At 34.7% G+C, this 26,812-nt stretch overlaps 1 protein-coding gene across 1 annotated transcript in view; it reads right to left on the minus strand.

Moving 5' to 3' along the window:
• Positions 1–26,812, minus strand: part of Acvr2a (activin A receptor type 2A) — a 76,790-nt gene that overhangs the window by 16,382 nt on the left and 33,596 nt on the right. The window contains exons 2-4 of the mRNA XM_027420474.2: positions 18,062–18,269; positions 15,096–15,205; positions 14,754–14,908 (exon numbers count right to left, since the gene is read on the minus strand). Coding sequence (XP_027276275.1) covers positions 14,754–14,908; positions 15,096–15,205; positions 18,062–18,269 — 473 coding nt within the window. The remainder of the gene's footprint in view (positions 1–14,753; positions 14,909–15,095; positions 15,206–18,061; positions 18,270–26,812) is intronic.

The following is a 26,812-nucleotide window of genomic DNA, read 5'->3' on the forward strand; positions in this document are numbered from 1 at the left end:
TCAATTCTGAAATGAGAAAAAAGTTAAGTGTACTAAAGAACGCACTGACAGAAACTGTGAGCATGTAAGTGACTGTAATTTCAATGTGACTTTAACTTTCAGCCTGCAAAAACTGAGCTTCTGGGACATTAGCGGGAACCACTAAGCAGGCATTGTCTAACAACATAGCAGTGCTGTGACTTAGGAAGAGCAGGTGAAAAAAACTGAGCAGCCAGTCTAACCACTGTTTCCAAGACTTTCTATGAACTTCAGAACACTCTTAATAGTATGCCATTGGCTTCGTCCAGCTTATATTCTCTTAAAGGATATGGTTTTGAAAAGTACCAACACAGCAAAGTATAACCACTTCTCAAAGAAAAATCTCAAAACTTTCTCTAGTGGCTATTTAATATTAACTTTTTCTTCATTAATTTTGTAATACCCAGTCACTTTAAACAAGTACATGAAATACAAAAAGCACTTAAATGTTTCTATAGACAAACTTTTTGTTTGTTCAATCTTATTTTTCAAGATAGTAATAGTTCATCCCTTTAACTATTTCCCAAAACTGACCAGAAATAAAAATCATGCCCTGAGAATAACTGAAAAGAAAAATAAAACAAAGTACAAATAAAAATCTTGGAATGTGGTAGTTATATTGGAAACATGGAATAGTGAATAAAAGACATGAGTGATACTATGATGAATTTTTAAAATAAGGCCAGTATAATACAAAAAAAATGAGAATACCAAAGAAAATTCCATACACCAATAGAATGGTAACCCTTTGCTGAAGTGCTCTATCAGTTTATTCTCTGCAACTTATAGCAAGGTGTAAGAACCCTCTGGAAGTCAACAGAAATGTTTCAAGGGCTGTTTAAGTTCTGCGAGAAGGAACTAAAATTTCTGTGGCAATTACAGACTCCTGGTGGTACTTCAGATACTTAAGAACAGGATTTTATCCAAGACCCCTGCATCTCACCCTTTCTTCTCCCTTTTTACATCTTTACAACATTCAAGACTGTTAGTGCTTCCTGTAGGCATCCCTCAGTCACTAGGCTGTTTGTGAGTCTAAAAAATTTCTACCAAGCATTAGAATGACCCCAGCAAAGAAACAGTGCAAAGTATTATATGGAAAAAGAATGCAACTTCTAGGCAATCTGTAATTAAAGGCTTGAAAACTCCTATTTTTAAAAGTCAGAAGACTTCCTATGTCTGATTCTGAAGTCATGTCTGTTTGAAATGCCTACAAACATTGCTGTTCCTACCTAAAAATATGAAAAGCTAATAAACCCTAAGGGCTTCTGTTTAGCAGAATGACAGACCAAAGAGGTTGTCTACAAATCCTACAGGAAGGCCAGGCTCACCGTGATTCTCAGGGAGGGGAAGCGTCATCTTTTCTGGAGAGTTGCTGTGAGAATCATTCTTACCATTCTTTAACTAACTGCCTTCTGCCTATACTAAGATTCTACTGACAGGAACAGGCTGACTGAGGTAATCAGAGAAGGAAAGGCAAAGAAAACACCAAGTCTGAAAGGTCCAAGAGTAAGTGTATAAGTTTACAAAGAAATAACTAAATAGAAAAGACAAAGATCAGTTTTTCAAAGCAGCCAAAACTAAAATCTTCAAGTAATAACTGAAAAGAAGAGGCAGCACAACTCTAAACACTATGATCTGACAGCCTTTTTTATACACTGACCAGTAATGTCTCTAGAGATGACTTACACATACCTGTTCTGTGTTCAAAGGGGCACCAATGTCACAGCCTATGACATCTCAAATTCATAAAAAAAAAAAAGACCAGTAGCCCAAGTATGTTAAATGTTTTCCAGATGCACAGATAAACTTCAAAGTTCCTACATGTTACAAGGCTTTCCTTAGTAAATTTCATAACATACTTTTATTTCATAGAGAAATCTTGAATCAACATTTAATATTGTAATTTTACTTAAAGTTCTAGCATCAATTGCTAGAAAACATAAAACTGTCAAATTTTCCTAACAGTATAAAAAATTAAATTAAAAAAACTACACTGGCCAATTTTTGAAAAGCAAGAAAATGATCTCTAAATGTCCATTCCTATCAAGATCAAACCTTTTGAGATACAGTCTTGAGTATACTTTAATCTCCAGATACAGTGTTAAGTACACTTTAATCTCCACAAATACTTAGATTGGCCTAAAAAGCAGTTTCACAATAAAATAACAACACAATACATAATAACATTGATATACCCTTCTTTCTTAAGAAATTCCTAGAATGAAGTTTCAAATGTACTCTAAAAATCTGTTTTACTTATTATGTAAAATATTAGAAATGATTATCAATTTATTACCATCATTATAGCAATTTATTCAGAAAAACTCAGTATTTGTTTCTAGGAATGAGGACTTGCTATCATTAAACATGAACCCCTGGGGAGACAAATGGGAATTTAACATGTCATAAATGATGTTATCTGGAAAGCATGGCTTTGCCTTGCTGCACAATAAGCACTCTAAGGACTAACAATTTTTGATACTCTCCCCTTCGAGTTCCCAGTGCTCTTTCAACAACCATTCAATGCATAAAACTAAGATGATGCACATTAGAAGTGGCTCTGATTATGCATTACTTCTTAAGACATCAAAATACATACTGAAATTGTAGTTACTGGTAAAGTCCCACTGCCCTGGGCACCTACCCAGTGACATAACTGTACCCAATGCTGGGACACTGTTCAAAAGGAGCAGCAAGCCATCTGTGATCAATTTTTCTTACTTCTCAATTAAGTATATATTGTAATCCAAACAACCTCAAACTTCCAGGCAGCAACAGATTTATCAAAGGTGCCATTTCTAAAGCTAGAGATGCCATTGGAAACTATAGATTTTAAGTTAAAAGATAATGAGCTAAACTGAAAGTCATTTCATTTAAATGAGAGCAGGCTGACATTTAAATATATGAAATACTATTAAAAAATACAAATACTGGGTTTCTAGGGCTAATACCCTTATTAGGTTTTATCTTCTGTTGACCTGAAATAGTTCTTTCGACATTCTACCTTCGAAAAGTATAAATACTGTTAACAATCCTTCAAAACCAAATGCTTTTACTATGCCAAATGAATCATATTTGGATACAAAAGGGGGGACTTTTATAACAAAAAATGTAGATAAACTCTAGAGGATACAAAGTAAAACAACAGTAACAACAAAACTCTAAAGACAAATGTTTTGTGTGCATCCACAAAAGCTTTCACAACCATAAGCAAACAGCAATGCATCTTACCTCTATCATTATATGAAAGGCGTGCTTGTGAAGAAAAAACACAGGCAAAAGAAATTACGATTCATATTCAGAATGAAATGAAAAATGACACATCAGTTACAAAGGTGAAAGAAAGAATGGATTAGCTTTTTAAAAGTTGACAGTGACTCAATGGATTATATTTTTAAGATAAGGATTAAGAACACTTTCCTTATAACCAGAGGAAAGAATCATTTAAAAAAAAAAAAATAAAGGAAAAAAAATCCCTGGATATCACCTATCAGGGTGGTAATAAACAAATTTTGATGCTGAAATAACTCTAAATTACCTGATCCAGTGGGCTTCAAGCCAGCAAGTAAAATAAATTTTGAATCTTATTACTTGAAAAGGTTTTAAGTGCAAGCATAACCAGGCAATTGAACTGGGGAAGACAGGAGCTGGGATCGGCTTCTGAACAGCAGAGGGCAGTATTGCCTTTACAGACACCACAAATCAGCCAGAAGAAATCCAATTCTCTCAGACCAGGGTTTCTAACAATTTTCATGGGTGCCTGCATACATGTATAGGGACATGTGCATGAAGGTTAGGAGACAACTTCGGGAGTCATTCCAAAAGTGTCATTTCCCACTGGCCTGGCACTCCTCAAGATAGCTAGGTGGGCCAGCAAGCTCTAGGAACCCACCTGGAATTGCAAATCCCTACAGAGCTGGGATTACTAACATGCACCATAACACCCAAGCTGCCTGTCTTTTTTTTCCCATTTCTTCTTCTTCTCTCTCTCTCTCTCCTTTCTTTCTTTCTTTCTTTCTTTCTTTCTTTCTTTCTTTCTTTCTTTCTTTCTTTCTTTCATGTGGGTCCTAAGGATCAAACATGTGCCCATGGTTACAAAGCCCTTTGAGTCTCTCCAGCTCTAGTTTTTTCACAGTTTTCATAAGAACCTCTGAAATTTCCTACTTCTAGCGAGTGAATTACCTCACTCACCTTTCTGGAAAGCAGTAAGATCATAGGGTAAAACACAAAATAATGCTCTTAGTGGCTATATGTGTGCTCAGAAAAAACAAGCAGGGCAGAAAACACAAGAGGAAGGACGATGGCCAGAAAACCTGGTGACAAACTAGGCCTGCCCACATGTAGCAACAAGAATAAATCAAAACAGAAACAGAACAGGATTTAGATGACTTAGTTCATACTTTCAATTAAGCATTTGATAGCAGTTCAAAATACAATTTCAATATTAAAGTAACTTTAAATGTAAGAGGTACATAACAACTGAGTAAGAAGTAGTGTCCTGGAAATGAGTATCCAGACACATTTTTCAAAGCTTGAGAACAGTCAGACTGTGATAGAGAACAAGTCACTCCTAAACAGATAACTGATGAAATGTTAAATTAAGTAAAATACATGTTAGCTATTGCTAGAGAGCTTTGAAAACTCCAAACAGATGACCACATTCCCCAGATGCCACTATTTCTACAGAGAACAGTGCCACTAGCAAACAGAAATGGCAACCCACTTATCTATACTAGTTGTTTGCTGGATTTTCATCCTCTGATAATCATCCTGGACTATCCATGATCCATCAAAAAGCTAGCTTAATCCTACCATACCATGAGAGAACCTCAGCATTCCAGAATACAGTCCCTCTCTTACACAAGAATCACTGAGATCTTCTTTAAACACTATTTAACTTTGAGAGATAAAGACATCAGTGCAAGTAAATGTTACTTCTAATCTTAGAAAGTATTATGCCTACTTAGTAAACTTTCTAATGAACATCAGAATAACATACCCAAATCAAAATGAAGATAAAAACAAGCTTTAATGTGATAAGAATGGGCAAAATAAAAACAAAAAATTACATTAACTAAAATATATAAACAGATTTGAAATACATCTTTTTGAATATACTTCTCCATAAATGAACATTAGAACAAAAGACACAAGGTAAACCAGAGGCACCAACAACAAGCTTCTTCAAAGTATGAACTGTTACAGTATATGCAGTCAAAACAAGCAAAGGAAATCCCTGGTTACACAAACAGATAAAAGCTCACCAAACAAATCAGTCAGTACTCACAAAATGGAAAGGTGGCTTTAAGTACTCACCACTGTAACTAACTAAAAATCAAATCAGCACTTTAATGCCAAGTAATCAGGTTTCCAGGTTAGAAACACACTTGCTCCTTATCAAGAAGGAATGCAATTACTGCCAAACATCAGAAAAGAATATAGACTTCATTCACCCATTTATTCGCTCATTCAAACAAGTTTACTGACTGCACAGTTTGTGTCAAATACTAACTACTCAGGCTCTCATGAACTTTACTTGCAGATGGGCTAATTGATGATTTGCAGTAACAAATGCATAATTAAAAGCTAAAATCAGTAGAAAGGAAGTAACTAGCTTGAGTATCTCTAAGATATCGAACTTACTCTACTAGGTTTTCCCTGATGAGAGCACCCTGAGGGAAAAAAAAGCAATAGAGGGGAGTGATGGGAATGAAAAACATTATTGGACACATCTTTAATTTTAGATTAACAACCACACAGACAAGTGCTGCATTTATTGAAAACCAGGTTTGGAAAAGACAATCATGATCCTTGAATGGGAAGGGCTTAGAGACATCTAAGTGGAGCTATTTGGTAGGCAGTTAGCCATGCACATCTAAAATTCAAAGAAATCATTCTAGAAAGAGAGACTTTACATACTATTCACACACTCAACATGTACTACAACTTTCTTTACAGTTTAACCCCCATGCACCCACACCCACAACAATCTTAAGTGTATGTAGTTAGGCAGATAAATAGTTTCCATTTATACTTATTTTTTGACACCACACTCAACAACCTCTTACAGCTATTAAGTGTCCATACTATGTGAAAACTGACAAATTCGGCATGTGTCTCCTCTTAGTCACCTAATTATCATATATTCTTAGAGATATCACGATTCTTCATTTTTTAGGCTATCAACAGCATGAACAGAAATAAAATCCATAACGAAGTTAAACAGTAACAACGTTTCTGTGCCAGATGAAGGCAGGCATAGATTAACAGATGAATAAACCTATAATGTCAAATGCTCAGTCATAGCTCTATTAATTAGATCCCAAGATTTCCTAGTTTCTCTCATGCTAGTTTTCCTGAAAGCAAAGTAGATAATAAAGACTCTGAACAGACTCGCTAGGCCGTTAGCAGCTAGTGGTGGGGTAGGGTACACAGTCTCCTAAGAGATGTAGGCAAAGCCAATTCTCCTCTTAGCTGCTGTTCAAAAGCATGAGGGTTATGATTAGCTTTTGTTTGACATTGATAACCTCTAAGTGAAGATGAATGAATAAAAATGGATGTGAGAAAATATTTAACTATCAGGCTGTTCAGGCACAAATAAAATCTATATTCAATATGAAGCAGTGAACTCTCATCAGTTTTCCTTAATTTAGTTTTCTATGGCCTCTATCTAATGATTGAAATAAGCTGTTCAATCAATGGACAATAATTCTTGAATAAAAGCCCAGGCATTGCCACTTGGGATAGGATTGTAAGTCAGGTCATTTCACCTATGAGTGCCCCAATTTTAGCATCAATAAAATGAACTTGCTATAACAGATATATCAGAGTATTATATCAGTACAGTTTCAATGAAAATTATTCCTTTGGAGTCAAAGGTGTGACAGAAAGGACAATTACAACACACAGTTACTGAGCACTTTAACACCGGCCAACACCTCAAATACAGTGCTCCCAGCACTACAGAATGTCAATCAGATCTTTCTTCCACTGGCCACTCCCTTCATAATCTCTTTACCTTCATTTTCAAGCGGCAAAGTTAAATAAACAGCCAGTTTTTATCTTACCTCCATGTAATTGTGAGCCCCAAGAGGACAAACAGGGACCATCCTGAACCTGTACTAGGTAGCATACATAGTGCAGGGCTCAGAGCAGATATGGAACCACCAAGAGAAAGGTTCACCAAAAACAGAAAGGCAGCCCACAATATTTATTTTATTAACAAATGAACTTTCCTACTTCTATTTCAAATGAACACAAAACAGTTTTAGAGTAATATAGCTAGGAGTAAAGAAAGACATCTAGGATAATGCCCAGGAAATGAAGATAATGCAGAAAAAGTTGACCTCCTCCTGGCTCTCCAGATAAACGAGTAAGCATGTATGTACTCTGGCACATTCATGAGTCCACTTCTAGGCTGGCAAAAGGAAAACGACATACCAGATGCTAACAATTGAATGGTGGTCACCTGCAGTAGAGTGTGTGTACTGCCAAAGCACTCAAAGTACTGGCTTTCGCAAATAAGTGGAGTGTTCAGCTTTACTCTTAACTAGGTTAAGCTCCATCCATGGTTTTTATCTTCTTCTCATCCTTTTTTGCTTTTGAATACAGAATTTCTAGACAATCTCCACCTGACTATGTTTAAGCACTGTATATAGAAATTGTAAATAGCACTGTAACTAGAAAAAAATTCATATACTTGGTGAAGGTAATTTTTGCAAGCTGTATCTCTACCTTAAAAATTTTCATAGAAATGTATTTTAAATGAAGCTACAAGTTTAGTAGCTGATACAAAAACAATTATATACCACAGTTGGACACAGAACAAAAAACATCTATAGAAGCCTTGCACCATTCTTAAGAATATACATATATAAACATGTACAAGTATAAAATGGCATTATATCATAATATTTTAACATGCTAAAATAATATGGCTCAAATACTTATAAAATGTAGTTTTCCTATCAGAAATCACATACATACTTTACTAAACTGATAAAAATATTACACTGTATACCTTAAATGTACAAAATTTGTACCAACACATATTAAACTGTAGTATTTCCTGAGCATACAATAACACTCTACTAAGTTTCATTTAAAAATATATCACTTAATGGATTGAGATAAATGGCAATCAAGCCAAAAGCTATTTTTCTATGCTGTTGATCTGAACGAAGGTACTTACAGAAGAATATATGATAGTCTACAAAAGAAAAATAGTACTTAATAGTTTAATAGAGAGAAAATGCAACAACTAAAACAGATGAAACTAGACAAAGGAATCCAAAGATGTATACCAATCCTAAAATTCTTTACAAAAAGTAGTAATAAAAGACATGCAGTTTTTCCTCTTTTTAAATTTTTCCCTTTTTGATAGAACTTTCTAAATAATCTGTGTCCATACAGCAAACATAGTTCTGTTTTAAGCAGAAGATAAAAAAAAATAGTAATAAACTCTAGCCATTAATCAACCCATCTAATTGCTGTGTGACAGCTTCCTCTGCCATTGAAACATTTCATCCTGCAGGGAAACTCCTTGAACAGGAAGGCAAACAACTCAAAAGAGCTTCAGGAAGTCTCTGAAACTGACCAAATTCTATAGGCCCCTATCCGCCAGAGTAAGCAATACAGCTGAGAGTCCCTCACAAACTTAACAAGCCAAGCTGTAAGGAAGACTCAGGAGCAAAAGCCACAAGAAGAGGCAGACCAGACCAGCTGCCTAGAGGATGCAGTTATCAGTGAAGCTGCCTAGAAGACGTTTACAACAGTCACTTGGAAAAGACTCTCTCCAAGTGCCTGCAGGCTGTGCAGCACACTCCACATCCCAGCTTTTGTGAGCTATCACCTATACTGGGGTGGCCTTTGGTGATACAGCTATTGTTGAGTCATATTTTGCTAAGTAACATGTTACCCATATAGTACATAACAACAATAAAACTCATGGTTCACTATATTACTGTACCTAACACCAATAAAACTCATGGTTCATCAAACTGGACTTTGGTGGTATCTGTTACTTTGCTCAGTCATGGTATTCCAATTTGGGGTGAGTAGACGTGTGTTGCATCTCCCCAGAAAACGTTCTGTCACACAATAGTAATTAAAACTGGATCAGACCTAAAGACCTCCTTCCTGTGGTCCAGCTTCCATGGTCCCAGAAAAATCTTATGCAAGCCAAGGCAGGAAAGCAGTTAATCCTACCCAGCTGTGACACCTATGAACCACAACAATAACCAGCATGATGAGCTATCCACAGAGATGTAGTAAGTGGCACTCAGTGGTAACCAACAGCTGTCTGACTAGACTTACAAGCCCCTCATAGGAGGGAAATAATGCCTGATACCAAAAATACAGCCAGATTCCCAAGGCCATTGGCCTTGGAAAAAAATCTACTACCACTATTTTGCTAAATCCGCCCCCAATACATACATCTACATCACAGCTCCTGGATCTATGGCTCAGGGAATAGCACAGAAGATGGGGTGGAAAAATTGTAAGAGCCAAAGGACCAGGAAGTGGCTGCATTAATAGGACCGACAGTACTCTCATTGAGAAAGGGAAATCTGACAGGATTCTACCCCTAGATAGAGAGCCACAGGTGCAAAAACAGGGGAAAATTAGCCTTTCCCCGGGATAAATCCCCTAACTGGTTATCCAATGCAAAGGGATCAGACCTGAAACCACATATACAAACAATGAAATTAGACTCAGCAGGTTGTATGTTTACATTTATGCATACATGTTTGTAACATAAAGAGTTAAAGGAAGCTATTGATGTGAGAGTGAGTCAGGAAGATACAGAAGGCGCGGGAGGAAGGGAAATTGGTAGGGGACAGCAGGAAGGAGAAGGGAGGGGAAATGATGATGTAATTATACCTAACTAAAAATGTATTTTAAAAAGTATGCTTCTATAAATATTAGATTAAGTATAATGTGGTAATATCTTGCTTGTGCAAATAAAGCCTGTCTGAATCAAAGAATGGAGCTTGCCACTGGATAACCATAGAGGTCTGGAGGTCTGTACAGACAGACAGGAAGTCAGAGGGCTGGGAGGAGAAGGGACATAATTGGGAAGAACAGGAACTCACTCTCTGGTCCACTGAGGCACCAAGGAGGTAAAAAGGTGGCTTAGGCTTGCTCCTCCTTCTCTCTGATCTCTCAGCATTTTCCTCTATATCTGACTCCAGGTTTTTATTATTTAGACCAACTAAGAACTCCTTTCACAGTATTAGCATGCTAAACATTATCAATAATATTTAGTAAGTTTCCTCTACATCTTTAACCAGGAAAAGAGGAGCACACTTTCTTAAACTGACTTCAATATGTTACCCTTCAATTTGGTTTCTCACTACTTCTCAATGGATGCATAAATAGGCTCATGATCAAGAGGAAACCCCTACAAAGCATTTTCAAAAATGACTTTGTTTCTCACTGGGTAGTAATTTGGCACAGCATGAAATGACAACCTATTATTACTTTAGTATTAAGGTCAATGGGATTATGTGTATGCTCAACTCAGGGATGCCCAACATCTGAAAGCCCTTACGACACCTCAAACCAACAACTAGACAAAATGTCATGATATGTGGACTAAAGCAGCTGATGTCACTTTAAAAAGAGCAATGGTGCAATACTAAAATGCTATTTATATAGCCTTTTAAAATAAGCAAAAAGCTAACTTCATACTTTATTTAAGGTAAGTAATTTCTAGATTCTATTATTCACTTGATCAAATAGTAAGTTTTATCAGCTTGAACATAGGTCTTAAATAGGAAACTTAAGCTCACAGTTTTAGTGAAACCACATTAACTCTTTACCACAATAAGCTTAATAAGAGTCCATCAAGTGTCTCAAATTCATGACTCACTATCACCAGAAAAACCAGTTTGCATTCAATTTACTCAGTGTGTGAGCTTCCTATGTGTGGAAAGAGTTTCAGCATAAGAAACATGACCTATATAATACAAAATGAGAGGCTCTTGAGTATGGTCATTCACTGTCTTATAAAATCTAGAAATACTTCAACTAATTGTACATGCTCCAAAAATACAACCTCAAGATTTATCTCAAGACAAAGCCCTAAAAGTATCTGACTGTTTATTAAAGGAATTCCCTGAATAATGTTATCCTCTCAATGTGACTCTACACAAAACAAACTCAACAGCGTTCAGTGCTTATAGGATGATCATTCCTCAAACACTAGAAACACAGTTGTTATATACTTTGTCTTCAAGAGGCTTACAACCTAGTGGAATAATGAACTATGATATAGTATGTATAGAGAATAGTATGAGCTTTTCTCTCCTGGGATTACTTATCTGAATCACAGAGGAAAGAAAATAAATTGAGTGATACTTTCTCAATCATCTCAGGTAGCACATAACCACAGTTTTACATGCACATGCTTGATTATTTGGGGAATACTACGGAGAAAGAATCTTAAGATGGCACATAGTGGACCACACTTCATGGGGTGCAAAGCAGTAAGAGCCCTTGAGGACTTTTAATCTCAGAAGCAACATAATCCAAAATGTAAAATATTATTCTAGCAATAAAGATAAAAGGAGAGCATGAAAGCAAGAAGAATGGCTGTAAGGTTATAGGGACAGCAGCCTCAGGGGCAGTAACACTCCTGAAACCATACCATCAGGATAAAAGGTGGCGAATGGGGCCTGGGAAATGACAGGGCTAAAAACAGTAGTTTCTCCAATACTTTCATCCCAGATGATTGTGATAGCAGTGATACCATGAAACAACAGGAGAAACACTGTAGCTATAAGTTATCAAGAAATATCTGCCTTTTTGTATCCTTAATCATGTTAAATTATTTTAGAGCAAATGTTTTTTCTTCCATTATAAATAACAATAATTAAAAATAACCAGCCATTAGCTAAAGATTTGAAAGTTTCTCTAAGTAGTAAAACATACTATGTGATTTTCATAAATCACTTAAGCAAGGTGCAAAAGAAAATGTTCCAGATACCCTTGGCAAAATAGCAAGCTCTTTTCCTAACAGGTCTTTCAACTACTGGCAAGGTGGACACCTAGTGGGTAAAATGCAAGCATGTCCTCGTGTGCAGTGTATCTCACCTACCCACTCATTCCTACTTCAAAACAATGAGTGAACACTGGCAGAATCAAACCACTAGCCAGGAATTTCTGTCTATGATCCAATGACATGTTCAAAATGTATCCTACATTTTCAAAAAACTTTCACAGAAAAGCACATAGGTATGTGTTTTTTGTATAGCTGTGATATATGTTCTTTTATCTTCATAAGAGGCTAACAGGAGATGATGCTAAGGCTCATCTTAGTAGGTACACAAACTACTAAGCATCTAAAGCAGAAAGGTAAATCAGACAATAACATGATACAGAGGTGCCACAGATATTACTGAATTACCTAAATAGTATACAGAAGTATCTGCTTTCTGATGAGAAGAGCCAAATAGAAACGCAAAAAGAGCAAAACTTGAAGAACATCTTGGTTTAGATTCCAGCTCTGACACTTGTGAGTTTTTATACATAACAGTTTATCTAAAATCTAATACTACATAATAAGTCCTATGAGATAAAATTAATTAAGCCAGTGCTTATTAAATACACTTTATCCACAACCCTATTACATGTTCAGGAGTATGGTCCAGGAATGTGAACATTTTAACTAATCCCAATGATTATCCTTACATACCAGTATCACAATTTAGAAGTCACTGAAAAGAACACCCCCCCACACACACACACATGGGTATTTGTGTATAATTATTCATAACAGCACCCTAGAACAAGCATTTAAATGTTCAGCAAATGCTTGATGTAATTACCTCCAATTATTTTTAAATTTAAAAAGAGCCTTTGGAAAAGGATTATAAAATTTGCATAAACCTCTCACCAAAAATAGACTTAAAGCATACAGCTATACTGTTTCAGAGATGTTCTGAGGTGACCAGAGTGAGATTCCACATAAAAGACAATGCCAGTTTGCACACAGTTTAAAACACAAGGAAAGTTTAAAGTTAGTTCTGTAATGTACTTTTTTATAAAAACTTGTCTATGCTAAGTTACTCAACCACAAAACTGATTCCTTATTTTTCAGCATTCCTAAATACACAGAGGAGTACAAACAGCAACAAAATCTAAAACTCAAGAGGAGAAGATTTATTACCAGATTCTGAGTTATTATGAATAGTAACATAGTCTTCTTAACAACAAAATAAAAAGTTAAACCCTTCAATTAATTAGTACTTCCTAGGAAAGTCATCTAATGTATAGGTTACTATAACACACACACACACACACACACACACACACACACACACACACACACACACACACGCACGCACACACAAATAAATACAGCTTAACCACACTCTCATACCAGCATTGGATATACCTCAATGTTCTATCTATAAAGCATTATATTACTGCTCAAAACTTCCTTTAACAAAAAATCCACAAATTATATAGAAATGTTCCTTAAATGTGGTTTTTAGGTTGTTTCTATCGAATTTATGAATCTAGGGTAATTTCAGAGAATTATTAGAGCACCAAGTACTTTCTCTTCTAAATCTAGATACTAAAAATTTTAAAGTAACACTGACAAAAGTACTGAATATTTACCACTGGGATTATTTTTCCATATACATCTTTCAAAGGTTATAGAAATCAATGAGCTCATTCAACAGATTGCTGGTGCATTATGTAAATAATGCTTGGACAGAAGAATTGTTCTTATCATTAAAATACTGGATTTTACTATTTTCTTTTATCAATTTTTACCATTTACCCTGCTAATATTAGAAAAACACAGTCAAACCAAGAGACCCAAGGAGGCCCAAAGTATTCTAAAGAGTTAAAAGAAAAAGGAGTAAAAATTAGAATTTAAAGATGGCTCAAGGAAGTATAAACAAGATACCAGCTTTCTTGAGCATGTAGAATATTAGCTACTTCCATGAAAAGTCCTACGTAGCACTAGACCAGTGACGCACTCTACATAATAGATAATGAAGAAAATTCAGGGAATTTAATCTGATTACCTAGTACATCTATCTTCAGAAATATTTCTGAAGTGAGTGAAAATTAAAGACAGTTTTTAAAGTTTTCAGTGTCCAATACATATTTGCTATGCTGTAAACAAATCAACACACCTGAATTACCAGTAATACACGGTAAGAAATATTTCTCTGCAACTTTTATGTAAAAGATCTTTACAAATAGGAATATATATATATATTATATACATACATATATATAATATATATAATATATATATATATATATATATATATATATATATCCCTAAAGTCCACAAGCCCCCCTCTTCCATATTTTACTGGCTAGCTTTCCAGATCAATTCTAACAGTCAAAGGGTATTTTGGCAAAAGGTCTTTTAAAAGGTTTCAAATATGAATAGAGAACAGTATGGAAAAGACAAAGGAGGTTCTAAGACCTCTTCTTCATCAACAACCACTTCAAGATGCAAGCAGAGTACATTCCATACTTAAAGCACTGGAAGAACAGTGCCACTCTGTAGAGGACACTAAGACATCAACACTCTATCTCAACCTCTGAGAAGTTTATGACATACAAAATGACTAAGTCTGCAATTATCTATACTTCTCATGACACTAAACACTCCAAAGTAAAGGTTAACATGTTACTAAGTTATACCTGTTAATACTTCTTTAAAATATGAAATGCACAACAGAAAACATAGCACAATAACTTACTTGAGTAGGAACAAGTACTGGAGGGTATGCCATCTTGTGATGTCTATACACCCAAAATGCACAAATGACAATCCCTGCAATCAACATAAGTGGTACCAAGGAATACAGCAAGATGTTGTAATAGGGTGGCTTTGGTGTAACAGGATTTGAAGTGGCTGTGGAAAAGAGAAGAGGAAATGGTTCAGATTTGGTATATAATCCTATCATAAGTAGTTAGCATATAGTCAGGTTTGGGGGGAAATAAAATATAAAGAAGTTGTAACAAATGACTCCAGCAACACAAATATATTTTCTTTTCAATCTACTAGCAGAACAAGCATGTATTTTTCACCATATACTTACGCTGTGTGACTTCCATCTCCGGAAAATAAGAGAACTTTTCATTACACATATTGCCCTCACAGCAACAAAAGTACACTTCAGGGCTGTCTTTTTTTTCTATACAATCAGTCCTATAAAAACAAAAACAAAAACAAAAAACAAAACAGAATAATTAATGCCAATATAATTATACTGACCCTACAAAAGATGTGTTTCTTCTGAGACAGGAGTCATTATATTGAAATTGAAGGCATTTGTGAGTATCCAATAATTCAATGATTGAGTCTTAAAAGTAAAACTGTTATAGGTTTCTGGTACTAAACCTCAGCAGACAAAAAAATAACAAACATCTGAGTTTATGATGATCACACTGACTTCCTGAGATTACTGCTTTAATGTGGTCTGCAATGAGCAATCTAAGGTAACTATCTCCCTTTGTTTTTTTAATTATTAGAGAAACTTGAAGAAGAACATAAAGTTAGTGAGGCAATTTAGTCTAGGAGCTGCATTTGCTCATGGGAAATGGAACTTCCCCATTTTGTGACTATGAAAAACTAAAAACTAGATATAAAGCTAAATATAAATACACACATACAATAAGTGATATGAGCTTGTATCTCATGAACAGAACATATTTCAGCATCAGAGACCCAAACTAGCTTTGGGAGTGTCATTATTTTTCATATTAATAGATTTATGAATCCTGAACAGATAAACAAGGTTGTAATTTTAAGAACAAAAATACTGAGAAAGTGAACAACAAATATATAGGACCTTATAACTCAAACTGATCAGAATCAGGCTAACTAAATTAAAATACAAAGAGCAGCCTTCTCCACAAGAACTAACTCATTGAAAAGACATGGACTTAGCCTGAGATTCGAGCTCCATTCAACTACTAAGAAACAGCTAAATCCACCTGTCCTTTTAAATATCGCTGCTAAACATCAATGAACCTAAAGATGCAGCACACACTGTTTTGTGTAGCATTCAGCAACACTATGGCTAAGACAACTGCAGAAAGGAGTTGAAGTTAAGAGCTGATCGTTTTACCAGCATCGAGCTCTAAATAGGATCTATTAATGTCTACTCAGAAGAAATAAAAAGATAAGTGAAAGCTGTTTTCATAATTTATAATGTATAATTTAAAATTGATATCTAGTCATGCCTCTAAGAACTAAAAAGAAATACACTTAGCCTATTCAAGAAAGTTTCCTTTCTCGTTTCTTATTTGTTTGTTTCTTTTTTCAAATTCACAGCATAAAAATTGTATTCATGCTGGGTGGTGGTGGCACAGGCCTTTAATCCCAGTACTTGGAGGCAGAGACAGGTGGACCTCTGTGAGTTCAAGGCCAGCCTGTTCTACAAAGTGAGCTCCAGGACAGGCTCCAAAGCTATGGAAAGAAACCCTGTCTCAATAAAACAAAACAAACAAACAAACAAAAAAACAAAAAAAAAGTATTCATGAGTTTCTATATTAGCATTTGATCCCCAGAATCAAAACTGGTATAGTTATCACTCATAACAAGCACTTTACGCTGTGTAATGCACTCCGTAAGACTCCGAAAAATGGCTCACTAAGCATTTTCAGAACTGTCTGGTTCTCACATAAGTTAAATGCTAGATTTAGAGGTTAGAAGTGAATAGTTTTCATTACACACATACACAGCTTCTTGATAAAAACTAATAAAAGTCAGTTATAGTAAAGATAAGCCTCCATTTTTTTCTAGTAGCTTCCCATCCCCTTTTATCATAGCAACTATCACTTGGTTACGCACCTCTATTAGTAGAGACAATAATAGTCAGAAAAATGGAAGTAAAGAAGTACAGATAAATAATTCTTGGAAAACTTACAGACTTAGAAGCATTACCTAAGTATTAAACATATATCTAAATGATTATACTTCAATATTTCATGACGTAGAACTAATTTAATTTTCATAATTTATCCAATGAATGGTTAAGGTCACATATGGCTAAGCAATTAACTCCAGGTAACTGAGGCTCCTAGAAACATATATAGTGGTCAGCAGATATCACACAACTTTTTAGGTCCAAAATAGCTGGTTACTGGGGGCTCTGCAGGCCTCCACAACTCTATACCATCTATCCCTAGTGGAAAAGCTGTGGCTCAGGCAGGAAAATGCATCACTCCAATATCAATGTCCCTTCTTATAGAAAGATCACAAGTACTCAATAACACAACCATTTATCTTACTTCTAGCAGACAACCATTTAAACAGGGTCTATTAAAGAAAATACAGCTTTGTATGCGTTTTTAGTTCTGACACAATTTTGAATATCAAGTTAAATGTCTCTTGGAATAAAAACAAACAAAGTTCTACCTACTTTGCAAGACAAAAAGGGGTTGGGAAGAGAAGATCAATTTCTTCCAGAAATATAAAGAAGGAAAATGAAGAGAAATTAAACACTGCCATCGAGCATTATTCTTTCCTCTTTGAGGGTAGACTTTTCAACACATATACTTTCTTTTAAAGTGATTTTTAATTTGGCATTAAAGCTTATAATATAATATGATGGTGAAAAATTATTCATATAAGGGTTCTCACTACCTGTAGATTATTCAAAATATATCAAAGATAAAGAATAAACATGACATGTTTATTAATTTGAAAGAAAGAGCTTGTTATTGGTTCATGTTCTTCATAATTTCATCTTTTTTTAAAGATTTATTTATTATGTATACAACATTTTGCTTCCATATATATCTGCACACCAGAAGAGGGTACCAGATCTCATAACGGATGGTTGTGAGCCACCATGTGGTTGCTGGGAATTGAAATCAGGACCTCTGGAAGAGCAGTCGGTGCTCTTAACCGCTGAGCCATCTCTCCAGCCCCCCATAATTTCATCTTTAAAACAGCAAGAAGCACTTAAGTGAAAACCCACGTATTGATCTTTTTCAAGGTGGGGCAAACAGAAGGAAAATCACTGAACTCCATCATAAAAATTAAGTACATTCTTACCTGTCATAGCAGTTGATGTCATCCAGCCAACAACCTTGTTTTACTATTTCGATGGAACCAGAAATATTCTTCCAGGTAGCAAAACAATGTCGACGTTTATCTTTGTCACCATAACAAGGCTCAACACCAGTTTGATTGGTTCTGTCTCTTTCCCAATTAGCATTAAAGAAAAGACACTCCTGAGTTTCTGATCTACCAAGTATAGCACCTGTAAGATAACAGAACAACTTAGTGTAACTATACAGCTCTTAATACCTATGTTTTGAAAAAAGCAGCCACTTAAGGCACTCTTATTGCAATGTCAATAGTTTACTGTCCCCCAGTGTTGTAACTCTGCATTTACGTTGCTAGGTTAATCTCCATTCTTTAAATATAAAAATAACCACAATAATCTGAATTAGCCACATATATCACAAAATTTCTCTTGACAATGTCAGCTTCAGTTAAGAACACAACAAGTAGTAAAAATTGTTCATTTTATTATATATCAGCCCTTCCTCGGACCTCTTTTTCACTATTTTGTGTGACAAAATACAATCTAAGCAAACACAATTCTCCTATATAGTAAGACTGTAGTTCCCTCAACTCTGTAGACTAAACAAAGTAGGGCCATGGAGACTTTGAAATTCGACAAGACATGCTCTCAAAAGTGAGTCCATTAACTCAAGTAAAGCAACTCACATTAATATGCATTCCAAGGATAAAATTTTAATCTGTTGGTAAAAACAGGCATTGTACAAGAACTGAACCTACTAGCATTAGGATATCAATGTCATAGTGAGGTCAGTAGTAATAGTAACAAATGGATTCGAATTCTGAATGATGAAGTGGGTCAACACCCAGAAGATCCATATAATTCAGAGAAATCAATAGTTTCTAAAAGTATTAATGTGGTGTTACAGAAGCACTTGGGTAAAAACCCATTCAAGGTGAAAGACAGATCACCAAAATAAGAGACTACTTCTTGAATGTTGGTATTATATCAGAGACAAATATACAAACATCTAAGTAAATTATTACAATAGTCATCTTTTGTATGGCTAGATTGTATATGGCTAGGTCAAAATAATACAACAAAGTTTCACACAAGAGCAGCTGAATAAAGAAATCCACTGCTTTCTATTAAAACAACCATGAAAGTTACAAAAAATGTCACATTTCTTTTAGCTTTAGAAAACATTTTTCATATAGATTTCGTCTTTTACTTACGTAGAATGAACACTTGCTATTCTTAAACAAATTGCCATTTTAAAATGTGCTCATTTCTAACATGGAAAACATAAAATCTACATTTAAAAACAAAAAATTACCTGGGGCAATTATGTTATGGACAGGAAATACCAGCCCAAAAGGCTCATATGTTGAAATTTTTGGTCCCCAACTGGTGGTGTTATTGAGAGGTGACTGACCTAATCAATGAATTAATTCCATAATGGAGCCCTATAGTATGGTATTTTTAGAAGATTCCCCCAGGGGCCTAGTTGCAGGAAGTAGGTCACTTGCTGCACAATATTCCTTCTCCCCAGTTCTCACTCTGCTTCCTGTCTACCCGGAGGTGAGTGGCTTAACAGCATATGTCCCCAGTTACAATGTTCACATCTGTACTCAGGTCCATAGCAACAAAACCAACCCACAAGTGACTGAGACAATGAAACTGGGATCCAGAATAAATGTTTTAAGTCATGGATGGTTGGTATGTTGTCCTAGTAACACTAAACTAAGACAAGTTTCCGAATTTTCAGAGCCTAAATCGTGAGAACAGCTGTTCTACAATGTACTAAGAGAGATGCACTTAATGAGTTTGTAGTATTTATATGCAAGAATGCATCATGAAATAACATACAGAAAACTATATTGATAACTCCATATTCTATAGAAGGTCTGCTACTATTTATCTGCACACATTAGCAGCCATTTTCTAAGTTATTTCTTTTCCAAAACTTCTTCAAAACATGAACAAAACAAGTTTCTCTTGTACCAAAAATTCTAAAAGCATGTACTGCCCACACTCTTATCTTAAAACAGGGATGGCAAACTTTTTTGTAAAGGTCCAGACAGTGTGTATTTTAGGATTTGCAGGCCATATGGTCTGTTGCAACTACTCTGCTTGTGAAGTACAAAAGTATTCATAGACAGTAAATGAATGAACATAGTTTGTGTTCTAATAAAACTTTATTTATGCAAATTAAAAACCAAACTTTTTGTAATTTTTGCATCTCACAAAATATTATCCTAGATATTTTCTCCAAACACTTAGATGTAGAACTTCATTCTGGGATGCATCTGGCCCAGAGGTTGTGTGATCAGCAACTCCTCTTTTAAAGCACTGCCATTACTAATTCCAACAGCCTGACTAATCTACCTTTGATTTGCTAAAGATGAGTGTTCTGTGTATTTCTGTCCATTTCACTCACCCTATTTCACTCACAAACAAATAAATAAGCATTTTGCAACTATTTTCAATCTTCAAATGAAGAGTCCATTGAAGCACAGGAGTATCTTAAATTAAATATGGCCAAAACAAAGAAATACTGCATGTAGCCTAAGTACCAAATGGGCTGCACCTTTGGTTTTCAGTCAATGAATAATAGCTTCCTGAAGTATTCTACTGAGAGTGAGTCTGAAGATTTGTGTGAAGAGAATTTTGTCACACAAAAGGGATGACAAAGAAGGGGAAGAATTTGTTCCTCCTAGTGTAGACCAAAAAAAAAAAAAAAAAAAAAAAAAAAAAAACTAATGATCACTTCAATCACTACAAAATTATTTCTAACATTTATCTTTCAAAGTTAAATACATTTGGGGGTAATTTTCTAGAGCTCAACTATCATTTTTTCGATAGGTAAATAAAATTGCTTATGAGGAAACTTGTGACAATCTTTCTCACTCCTCCTAAAGCTAGTTTGTAATTAGCCTCTGTACCATACAATCCATAACTAAACAATAAATTAAACAACATGATACTTATGAAAATATACTAAATGTATCTAACTGTATGTTCTTTCACCCTAATGTTCACACTGTGACATCAAAAGTGTAGTTTTATAAAAGAGATGCTATTGTTCAGATGGTATAGTCTAGTCTAAAGCTTTCTTAAGTGTTAAACCTCTATGCCTAAGTTTATTCTACCAAAATAATTCCAAATAGTTAAGACTGCCATTTTTAAAAGAAATAAATAGGTATAAAAGTCCGCATGCACCACACATTCTTGAATACTGTTTCATACATTTTTGTAACTCAATGTGACTTTCTATGTCCTGGAAAAGAAGTAGCTAAATAGTGTATTTAGGGGACATATACATGTACACACACACACACACACACACACACACACACACACACACACACACACACACACACCACACTTATATATCCATGTATGTGTTTCTTTTCTTTTTTCTCCTGCACTCAGGGAAGACATAATGATCCTCCATAGTTAACAACCCCTAGCTTAAAGACTCTGGCCTGAACCTACTACCTCTTCTGTGACCTTGAACAAGCAAAAAAATCCTTCACTACCTCTTTCTACTTCTATAAAATGAGGCAAGCTCATTCAGTGTCCAATTTTTTCTCCAGATCCATAACTCAGTCTAATTATAGTAAATCAGCAACCCTAGTCACAATCAAGTATCTGAGTAACTTGTGTAATTTTTCTGTATAAAGTACTTGTATTGATGACTTAGCACTAACTGCTCCATTTTCATACCATTAGGGAAAAAAATAAAACAAGCTTTACAGAGGATTGGAAATTTAAAACATCCAGGAAAATGAAATAAAAAATACTTTTCCATGAGAAAGGAAATTTAAACTTTTATAAAAGACTATATATAAATAGAATTAGAGTTTTTTATATGAAATATTATGGTAACATGCCAATATTAATTTTATATACAATCTCTTCCAGATACAAACAAAAGACCCAGTGCTTCCTCATTCATTTCAATGCCAAAATTAATTTAATCAATTAATTCCAATACAATTTTGAAATGTCTTACATTGACATAAAGTAACAGCATGCAAGAAAAAATAGGCCAGTATTTTTCACTAACTTGAATACAAAAATTCTCAACAAAATTTTAATAAATGAAATCTAACAATGTATTTTTTTTAAAAAATGAAAAAAAAAAAACTAAGACACTACAACAAGTTTACTTTATCTACACAAGGCTGGTTCAACATTCAAACTTACTCAGTGCAGTCTACCAAATCAAGAAAATAAAAATGAAAAATAGTACGACCACATAAACCAACATAGAAAAAGCATCAGACAAAATTTAACACCCATTTATAATAAAAACAAACGGCATACTAAGAATAGAAAAGAACTTCCTCAACATCATAAAGAAGATCTACCAAAAAGGTAATGGCCATACATAATGAGGAAGACTTCAGGCTAAGAGCACAGACAAAGACACATCATCTACACCCCTCTTACTCCTTATTTAAGATAGACTGAATGTTCTGATTTCTGCCACAAAACAAGAGACAGAAATTGTGGGTATAATGCAGAGAAAAGAAAAATAAAACTGTATTTGCAGATGACATTATTACTTTTCTAAAAATTTCCAAGAATTCTAAATAAAAGAAAACCCCTTAGAATCAATAGGTGATAAGATAACAACAACAAAATCAGTTGCTCTTCTATATACTAACAATGAACAAAATAAAACTGAAGTCTAAAAAGTTCAAGACCAGACACACTAAAGAAAATAAAATATCTAGAAATTAACATAATCTAACAAAACACAAATGTGGTAAAGTTGTAAAATGCTAATGGACTAAAAGACTCAAACACTTACAGAGGCATCCAAGTTTCATGTATTAGAAAGTTCAGAATAACAAAGATGACAGTCCTCTCTAAATTTATGTACATATTTAATTAAATTCCATCAGAATTTCAATAAACCTATTTGTAGACATAATTCAGGTTATTCGAAAATAGTTTCTTAAGGAATAAAGCTGGAGAAGTCATCCCTTACTTTGCCAATGTTAAGGTTTACAACATGGCTACAAAACATAAAGACAGTCTGATAGTCTAAGATTCCAGACATGTGTGATGCAGACAAAAAGCCAGAAATACATCCATGCAAACCATACTACTTTTAATAAATGAACCAACCAATGAGGAAAGGTAGCTTTTGCAATAATAATTCCTGAAGGGGTTATACTATGTTTAAGCAACTGTACTTTTGAATCCTTTCCTTGCCATTATTAATTTAACAGTTCCTAAAAAGCCAACACTTCCAGAAACTTTGCAGGCTAAATCTCATATATGTACCTATTTTCAAATTTTCTTACGGTACACATTGCAAAACCCTAAAAGTCTGACCATCAGTACTCCTCCTTTCTCTCAAAAGTGCTCACTATTCCAATGTAAAAAAAAAAAAAAAATACCTGCTGATTTATTTTGATAATTTTAATAAACTCTCAAATAAGAAACTTTCAAATAAAAAACATCACACACTGATCTATTATTATTCGTGTGTTTTGCAGCTCTGAGGAACAAACCTAAGGCCTAGCACATGCCATTGAGTTGTTTTCCTAGCCCCTGTTCACTGACACCAGTCAGTCTGTGTGTGCATGTATGTGTGTGTGTGCAAGTATCCTTTTCCATGTCAGAATGTCACTGAATGTTAGATCTAAATCTATGAAGTAATGAATGTAAATTAGCATTACTTAGCCATTCTATAATGTGTACATTATTTCAAAACATGCTGTACATTCTAAATGTACACAACATTTTTCAAAGCAAAATTGAATTATAAAAAAGGCATGAACAAGCAGTTTAATGACTGGGAAAGCTATACTGCTGAAATGGGCTGAGTGGCATATGTTCATTTAGATAGGCAATAAATAAATAGTGATGACTGATGGCCGGCCCTGCCTTCTATCATCAAACTGCCAGGCTTTGCTGGCAATATATATATATTGCCAGTAATATATATATATTACATTACTGACTGGAAATTAATATCTAGGATAAGATGTGAAAATTAACATTTGGTGAACTAATGCACAAAGATATGTAGATGCCCACATCATATCTAGATACTGCTTCATATGAAATTGAGTGGTAATTCTACTGTTTCCTGTTTCCTTAATTTTTATTTTCAACAGTTTCAATTTGTTAAGTTTTGGCTTTTATGAAGTATTAATTAGTTCAATGTCTTACTCTCAATATGAAAAAAGATGTAACCATTTTATAGAGCTGTGCAATCAATAGTTTTGAGTAAAAATAATACAAATGTACTTTTTAAAAACATGCATAAGACTACCCATCTTACCTGCTCTCAACATACACAGTACTTAGTGAGTGATAAAAAGCAAAATACAATAGTACTAAACAGGTAGTTGGAAGTAAAATATTATTTGTGATTACAAATGGCAGGTTATATTTTTTCTTAATTAAAAGAACATTTTTCTGAATGACCAACCTCATCCTCTCATGATTTTCCTATGAATGAAACAACTTTAAGGAAAAAATGTTTAGCAACTTAAAATTCTGAGGTTCATTCATAGGTTCATTCCTGAAGCTAAGAACAAATCCCAGACAATACAAAATAAACACACATGCTAGACAGTTGGACCTATGTTACTGAGTTACATGCCTACCCCTACTCACAGATAGCTACTGATTTTAACTAGTTATATATGGCACTGGGGGTTAGATTTTTAAGTCTGTGTAGGAATACACATGTACATCAATGTGTCATAGCCATTCCACAATGTGCACATCTCAAAGACATGCTGTGTCTCTCATAGGCAACTTACATCTACCAGAAAAAGTCAACAATGTTTAAAATATAGTAATTTGAGAAGCAATTCCTATTTCCCTTTCACTGTTCCTGCCACTGTAGGGACAGACTAGAAGTCCAGAAAATCAGCTAATGCAGACATCAAAGAAACTGAAAACTTTTTATTCAAACCATTCTATTGTACAAATTAAAAAATAAAACAGTATCAAAACATTCAGTGCAATACTATGCAAAAGAATGACTTTAGGATAGTCAGCACATTAGGAAACCTTACGTGTGTGTGTGTGTGTGTGTGTGTGTGTGTGTGTGTGTGTGTGTGTGTGTGTGTGTGTGTGTAGCTATTATTTCAAGCAGAAATTATTTAGTAGTCCTTCACTGTTACTGTTAGGTAGTCATATTCAGAAACTTAAAAGCTTTCATGGCTAGAGAGATAGTTCAGTGGTTAAGAGCACCGACTGCTCTTCCAGGTTCGATTCCTAACAGGCCCATGGCTGCTCACAACTGTATGTAATTCTATCCTCAAGGGTTCCAATGCCCTCTTCTGACCTCCTTAGAAACCAGGCTAGCACATAGGTCACATATATACATGAATGCAAAACGTTCACATGCATAAAATAATTAAAAAGCTCTCATAAATAAATAGAAAACTAATGCTCAATATGAAATATCCCTAATTTTCCCATCAATATTTTTAAATTGTTTGACAAACAAAATATACCAGGTTAGCATGATGGCCTAATGGGTAAAGGTTCTTATCACTAAGCCTGAAGACCTGAATTCCAACCCTGGGAACCTATAGGTAAAATTTTTAAATATATGTATGTATGTATGTATGTATGTGTATATATATGCACACACACACATCTTTTAATATACCTGATTCTATTCAAAGTATACTAAATTTGTTGATTTAGCTTTACATTTCAAAATTACAACAAATTCCAATTATTTTATGAAGCAATCAAGTGACAACTCTTCAGCAAATGCTGTCTTACTACTTTCACTTTGAACCATCACCACATGAGGGTAATTTTCACTTTCATTTGAGTTGTTGTTTGGTGAAACCACACTTTAAAAATCCCATTAAACACTGTTATTGAAAAGTTCTTTCAATGAAAGGTTCTACCTATATAACGCTAAGAGCTCAACTGTTCTATGAACACTGTGTTCTATGAACACTGTGATCTCCATCACTAAAGGTCTGAATCCAAAATGCTCCAAAGTCCACATGTAGCATCACAAATGAACATTCCACATCTGATAGCACCTGTCGTAGAGAAAACTCATGTATAAGGCCAGACACAGTGAGTTTACATTTCTGTAATCCCAACACTCCAGGGGCTGAGACAGGAAGGTTAGAAGTTCAAGACCAGCCTGGGCCTCTCAGGAAGATTCTTTTTAAAAGAGTGGTATTTTAAAGATTCATCAAAAAACAATGAAAAAATGACTAAGCCACGTTGGAATAGAGGGGGATGAAACCTCCAAGAGCCACAGTAAACTAACCCCATAAAAAAGAATGGTCTCTTAAGTTCACACTTACAAAATAGTCACTGGTATTGAAAGGATTGACAACAGAACCCAGAAGCCACACCTCTGCTTTCCTCCATTCCGTAAATCAGACGGTTTGGTTTATTGCACTAGATACCTGGCAGCTTCTATGTTTGTCATGTACTTCTAAGATGGCAATGCTTGCTTCCAAACTCCCAAACTTTTTACCACCAAAGACTTCTGATAGATGTTAAATATATGATAAAAAAAAAAAGAGAATCGATTTTCAAATATTATTACTGCATAATAATACAACATTTGAAGGCTTTCTCATGTTTCTTTAAACTAAGCACCTTTCTACCACTAAACAATCACTTCTGGAAAACAATTCTGGCATGCTTCCCAGAACTTTTGGGGGTTTTGTTTGTTTGTTTGTTTTGTTTGCTGTGTATATAATTTCCACACTTAGCAGTTACTACAAAATATTACAAGATCTTGAAAGTAATATGTA

The sequence above is a fragment of the Cricetulus griseus genome, chromosome 6, assembly GCF_003668045.3.
Source record: "Cricetulus griseus strain 17A/GY chromosome 6, alternate assembly CriGri-PICRH-1.0, whole genome shotgun sequence".
Taxonomy (NCBI): Eukaryota; Metazoa; Chordata; class Mammalia; order Rodentia; family Cricetidae; genus Cricetulus; species Cricetulus griseus.